This window comes from Myripristis murdjan, chromosome 10 (assembly GCF_902150065.1).
Source record: "Myripristis murdjan chromosome 10, fMyrMur1.1, whole genome shotgun sequence".
Lineage (NCBI taxonomy): Eukaryota > Metazoa > Chordata > Actinopteri > Holocentriformes > Holocentridae > Myripristis > Myripristis murdjan.
In genome coordinates this window covers 33,138,570-33,145,420 of record NC_043989.1, presented here as the reverse complement: position 1 = coordinate 33,145,420, position 6,851 = coordinate 33,138,570, and the positions used below count along the sequence as shown (strand labels likewise).

At 40.9% G+C, this 6,851-nt stretch overlaps 1 protein-coding gene across 1 annotated transcript in view; it reads left to right on the top strand.

Moving 5' to 3' along the window:
• Positions 1–2,629: 2,629 nt before the first annotated feature.
• LOC115366306 (F-BAR and double SH3 domains protein 1-like) overlaps positions 2,630–6,851 on the top strand; it is a 29,389-nt gene continuing 25,167 nt past the window's right edge. The window contains exons 1-5 of the mRNA XM_030061657.1: positions 2,630–2,697; positions 4,404–4,501; positions 4,947–4,992; positions 5,964–6,037; positions 6,701–6,842. Of these exons, the coding sequence (XP_029917517.1) occupies positions 2,677–2,697; positions 4,404–4,501; positions 4,947–4,992; positions 5,964–6,037; positions 6,701–6,842 (381 nt within the window). The 5' untranslated portion in view covers positions 2,630–2,676. The remainder of the gene's footprint in view (positions 2,698–4,403; positions 4,502–4,946; positions 4,993–5,963; positions 6,038–6,700; positions 6,843–6,851) is intronic.

Sequence of the window (6,851 nt, the reverse complement as noted above, 5' to 3'; positions counted from 1 at the left end):
TAGATGTCTAAGAGTCGTGACAGAACTGACATTATCAAACAGCAATATCCAGTACTGAAGATGCATTTTTGCTCTATTTTTGCTACTGTGTATTTATTTATTTATTTTTAACCTATTATGCTGTATTTAACTATTTATGTATTTGTCTTCAGATCTTGTTTTGAATATTGTTGCTGCCTTACAGAGAAAAAGGATGAATGTATGGTAAACATTTTGGCCCTATATTGAAAAATTAGCCCTTCGTGTGGCCAATTTTTCATGAAGCCATTTAGATCCGACTGATTATTATTTTGACTACGAGGTGTTACCAGAGCACCGGCAATCCCAGAGGTACAAGTAAATTTAAAAAGAATAAATGATCTGAAATTTGGCCTCAGGGTTTGTCTTCTAGCCACGCCCATGGTGAAGTCTTTGTTTTTGCTGCTGGCCTCCTCTGTAACCTTGTGTCTGTGTCTTTTATATAGACTGACAGTTACTTTTGAATTCATTCTTTCCACCAATAAAGATATGGTCATTATTATTACACTTTACTGGTTTACTGGTAGTGTTTCTATTATCTCTGCCAGGCAGAACGCCATGGTCGGAGATATCGTTTTCACTGCACTGTGTGTGTGTGTGTGTGTGTGTGTGTGTGTGTGTGTGTGTGTGTGTGTGTGTGTGTGTGTGTGTGTGTGCGTGTGCATGCGTGCCTGACTACTCTCTGCTATCCCTCGGTTCTCATAACACTGGGTTGTTACGTCACTTTCTTACCTGATTCACTGTCTAGCTTGCCTGTTTTTTAATCCAATTGTCTCCATGTCTGCTCCGATCACGGGTTAAAAAAAAAAAAAAAAAAAAAAAAAAAAGTAAAACAGCTGTTGCTCTTTAATATTTAAGGGACTGTTTGCTTAGTCTTTGTATGTGTTTGTGTGTGCATGTGTGTGTGTGTGTGTGTGTGTGTGTGTGTGCGTGCGTGCGAGAAAGAGAAACACAGAGAAACACAGAGAGAGAGAGACCATAACAGTAATTTTGAATCTTGCTATTTTAATTTGTGCTCTTTTTGAAACCAGTTTCTGTCAAAAGTTGTATGACTTCTGGTAAAAAGCCACAAATCGCTGATGAACTGCTGCACTGTATTACGTATGAATCACGCCTTCATTTAATTGGCAATTTGAGAAGCTTTTGACAATGTAGTTAGCTGCTGAGTCTCTCCTGGGCTGTGGTCAGCACACAGGGCAGCACAGAGCTGACTGGCCTGGTGGAGAGTCCTCTGATAATGACAACTACTCAGTGGACTTTGTTCAAATACACTATTCAGGAGTATTCAGTGTGTTTTTTCACATATTTGCAGCTATTTCATTAACCTGGCAGGTGGCAGGATATGCTACCTTTGTTCCCTGAGATGAATGCAGGTATCATATAGCAATACAATGCCATCAATGAAGCATTTTTACAGTTAAAAGTAACTTTTTTACCTTGTAAAATTGTAAACTACAACAATAGCAAGAGGGAAGGAAGTGCATTGTAGGATGCATCAAGGGAATGTGCAATAGTGAAATACACTGATGTTAGGGCATGTGAAATCTAGGCATGTATTTTTGGTGTGTATACATTCATGTTGTGCACTATTGTATGTTAACTGTGTTCTCTCAAATGTCCAAGACAAATTCCTCGCAGGAGAAGTAAGAGCTGATCTGCACTGGAGCTCCACATACCTCATGCCTTAGTGTGAGTACTGCAGTCTCGTGGAATAAACATCATTTGAAAATCAACACACTCACACCTCCCAGACATTTCAAAAACCTTTGCAATAGCCTGCCCACACCTGCTTGTGATTGTTTTAGCTAACCCTGCTGTCTAATTTTGGGATTGCTGTTTTTACCGTTCCTGCTGATTACCTTCAGTTTTGAGATCTGTTTGTGCTGGTTTCACCCTGCCACTTGTTCTCTTGTCTCTGTTTTACTTTTACAATCTCTTGAAAAGAAATTATAGTGGGTGATAATTTTAACATATTGTGATTATTTTTTACTGACGCTACTGTTCCATTTGACTTTATTTATTTATTCAGCCTGTTTCCAGATCCTTGAATCACATGTTTACTTTAACAAGTATCAAGCAATTATGGCAATTATGTAGATGTAGTGTTGCTCAGCTCAACTGTTATTTCTCAACTGCAAAACCAAACAAACCAATTAGCACCATTGTGGACCATGACAGACACTGATGTAATCAGGCTGTGCCAGAGACTGAGAACCAGGGGTGGAGTTGTCCACCTGGATGGCAGGAGGATAACGGTTAGCATTTGGAGTATCCAACCAGGAAGATAGCACCACTACTGTCCGACATAACAACCCGGGGGAAATGAAATAATATCAAATTTTGTGAACTATCCCTTTAAAAGTCACATCTCAGAACCTCCAGTATCATAGAAAATTCACGTGTCCAGTCATGTTTACCACTTTGCATGCTCATGTTGAAATTCTGATATCTTCAGCAGCACTTAAATGCACCAGCAGAGTGAGCGAGAGGGAGGGAGAGAGAGAGAGGGAGGGGGAGAGAGAGAGAGAGAGAGAGAGAGAGAGAGAGAGAAGGGGAAACCTGGGTGCATGTGTGCATGTGTGAAGAGATTGAGGAAGTAACATTCAACCACCGCTGACATCAACTGAGACAAATAACAGAAAGTCCCAGTATCCAGCCATGCAGCCGCCACCTAGAAAGGTACGTCAGTGCTGTGAGTACAAATATGATGATCATTTTATGAAAATAGAATAGTCAACAGTCAATTATGAGACAGTGGAGGGTAAAGATACTTAGGTAAAGAAACTTAAGCAGTGCTTCAATAGCAGCTTTCCCTTTTATCTAAATTGTGTCATAGCCAGTCCTGTCTTTTTGTTTCACTTCCAGCGCTCCACCTATCTTAGAAGTTATTCAGTTATGCGTGTCCCCATAAAATACAACAAAATACAATAAAAATAACTATGTATCATGTATCATTGACAGTATCTATCAGTAATACTGTATACATTGCTTCCATGAATATAAATGAATACCATCTACAGTATGTGAATAAAAACAAGCCGAGCTTTTTTTAGTCATGGTAAATAAGCTGTCAATTCTGTCATGGAAAACTTACATTCCTGAACATCTGTGCTAGGGATGGCCATTTCTGACAAAAAATACTATTCAGTATTCACAGGGAACTATTCTATAATTTTGGATCTCTGCACCCCACAGTTTTGTACAAGTAGATAGCATTACAGTTTACCTCTGGTTTGTCCAGTTTGCAAGCCAAATATAACTGCCTCTACTCGGATTTTCATACCTGCGTATTTCAACAATGGAGAGACAGTGATGGACGGACTGACTAATCTGGCATTTAGCAGAAAAAATGTAGGCCATATTTTGTACCGTATATTTACAAATACATTTCTAAATATATTTTGGGGCATATATGAAATACATTGTTCCCCAAGGCAGCGTCGTTCATCCCTATACACAGAGCATGCTCTGTGTAGGGGCCCATACACACCGTCCCTCAGCCATCAGTCGTGAGGCCCACATGTGCCAAGTCAAGTCAGCTGAGGTGTGTCATCCAGCGCACACATCGCTGTAATGATTGACAACACAAGTCCTCCAACCCAGACGACCTCACAGGTCATTCATTCCAACCCTGTGACACGAGCCACAGGAGCATCTCTAGTACGACCAGCAGGAGTGTTTCCTGAAGCAGCGAAGCCACTGGTTAGCGGGCGAGCCAGCTCGCCACAAACAATACCTGCTTAAGGCGCCTGGTGGGGTTAGGGTTAAGACAAATGCAATATTAGCAGCTATTAGCAGCTAATGTTGAACAAAAACTGACTCGTGTAAGTGTGACTAGTGAAAATTAGCTGGCTAGCATTAGCTACCTACAAATAGGGTTAGGGTTAGCACTGCTCCATTTCAGCTTTTTTCCAAAAGAAAAAGGTTAAGTAATGGCACTGTTGGTCCCAAAGTCAAATTTTACCTGCAGTGGCTGCTCAGTTGAGCTGTAGCTAATGCATCTAATAGAAATGGTAAGTTAGAATTAAGTAGACTTTTAATCATAAGCATATGTGAAATGCATTGCAACACTTAAAGCAGCAGATTTTAGAGATTTTTTTTTTTTCTCTCAGTCATAAGCAGAACAAAGTGAGACACCCCAAGGAGTTAAGCTGAGATTGTCCTACTGACTCCTGATCAGGATGTGCAGTTTCATGGGAACTGACATGATATTATGTGAATCAATATGTAAATGCACATCAATACATCAGTGCGACATGCATGAATATGCACTGCAAACAAACACACAAAACTTCTGCATGAATCTTCTGTTGCACAAGACAAACTATCAGTTCAGTCATCCCTTTGTTTGCTGTGTGTGTGTGTGTGTGTGTGTGTGTGAGCAGGTGAAAGAGAGTCAGGAGGTGAAGCTGGAGTTCTTGGAGCAGCTTGGGAGACTACAGACCAAGCATCAGCAGGACACTGAGCTCCTGGAAGAGATCAGGTGGGACACTGGCTCTGTGTGTCTGTTTAATATGGACAGATATCTGGATGCCTGTCATTGGCTTTACACTGGTGTTTAAAGGGCAGGTCACCCTCTACGTGCTCATAGTAAAAGCTGACTGAAAGGATCATACCACTGATTTTGAATATTTGACCCATTTACCATAATCTCCACACATTTTACAAACCAGAAAACCGTTTTGCAAATCATTTGGGGGTAGATTTGACGTCATGGGACGATCCATGTCACGGTTATCCTGGCCAAAATAATTGTGATTCACAATATTATGGCACTAAAACATACTGGAATCCTAACATTTGCTTACCTAACATTTTGTTTGGATGAGAGAGAATGAAACAAGGGTTCAATTACATGTCTGCTTGTTGATGTGTGTGCGTGTGTGTGTGTGTGTGTGTGTGTGTGTGTGTGTGTGTGTTCCCCCAAGGTCCTTCAGTAAACAACGAGCAGCTATAGAGAAAGAATATGGTCAGGTGAGTACACTCACACACACACACACACACACACACACACACACACACACACACACAATTCTGTTTTGAGTTACTGACAACTCTGATGTTTTAACTGTAAATGCTCATCATTTATCGACTGGAGGCGCTATTTCAGGACCTGAGTGCTGTGTTGTTGTTGTTTTACCTTGTGACTGTGTGTGTGTGTGTGTGTGTGTGTGTGTGTGTGTGTGTGTGTGTGTGTGTGTGTGTGTGTGTGTGTGTCTGTGTGTGTGTGTGTGTTGTTTGGGCTGTCCTAAGTAGGGTATCATCAATATTTACCTTATTATGCCCTATAATATCCCCTTTTACGCCCATGAAGCATTACTGCATGTGGGGGCAAGGATTACAGTAAAAATTAATTTGGAAAAAGGTTTCATAGAATCTTTAGAACACCAAATATAATTTCCACAATACCATACATAAATGAATGGATTTTAACTCATATTTTATATGCTGTTTATTTTTATAAAATAGACTTCTCTATATCTTCTATATCTTCTGTGTGTGTGTGTGTGTGTGTGTGGGGGGGGGGGGGGGGGGGGGGGGGGGGGGGGTTGCTGTGTGGTGGGGAATGTGTCATATATGTGACAGTGTTTGCACAGCATGTCTGCATGTCTGTCTGTATGTGTTTACAAGAGCATTCATCCACACTCTGCACATTCAGCTCTTTTCAAGGGACACTTCACCCATTTAAATTAAATGGGATAATATTTCACCTCCCCCCCAGCTACTGAGTGCTGGATACTGGCTGGATGCTCCAAATGCTAATTGTTGGCCTCCTGCCACTGACATGGACTTCCCCCCCGGCTGACATTGTCAGATAGCACCACAACTGTCTTACATAACAGCCGTAGGGAGAAGTGAAATAATACCACCATTGTGACCACCAAATGGCTGAATTATCCCTGTAAATAGATTTTATGCCCCTGTGTTATCTTCTTTTTGTCCAGGCTCTTCAGAGGTTGGCGGTCCAGTACCAAAAGAAAGACTGGCAAAGAGGAAAAACTGATGCCATCACATCTGGGTAACTGCTCACATTCACATACACAAACACACACACACACACACACACACACACACACATGCCCAGAAGATTCTTCACTTTAATATTCAAGGGAAATTTGGCTTTTGTAGAAGCAACATCTAGTGTCTTTGTGAGTGTGTATTGCTAGCTGTTTGCATTATGGGGTGTCAAAAAGAGGCTATTTTATATATATATATATATATTAGGACTTTAGACCTTATGAAGAATAATGTAATGGTTTGTATGCAACAATGTACAGTGGTCCCTCATTTATCGCGGGAGTTACGTTTTAAAAATAACCCGCAATAGGTGAAATCCGCGAAGTAGTCAGCTTTATTTTTTACAATTATTCTAGATGTTTTAAGGCTGTAAAACCCCTCACTACACACTTTATACACTTTTCTCAGACAGGCATTAACATTTTCTCACTTTCTCTCTTGTTTAAACACTCTCAAAGTTCAAACCTTCGTAAAAAAATAAGTCCATTAAAAAAAAAAAAAAAAGCATGCAAAATTGCACTAAAAAAAATCCGCGAAACTGCGAGGCCGCGAAAGGTGAACCGCGTTATAGCGAGGGACAACTGTAAACTAAAATATGAACAGGTCATGTTTATGAATGTAGGTCTGAGTTGTACAGCAGTATGCATGTGTGTGTCTCCAACAGTGTGTTTGGTGTGTGGCGGTCAGTGGTGGATGCTACAGCTCTGAATGCTGCAGCGCGGTTGGCTGCTGCTGAGGAATACCGCGCTCTGATTGGACAAGCCTCCAGAAGCCTTCGCAATGCAAAGGACACCAAGACTAAGAGAGTGAGATTC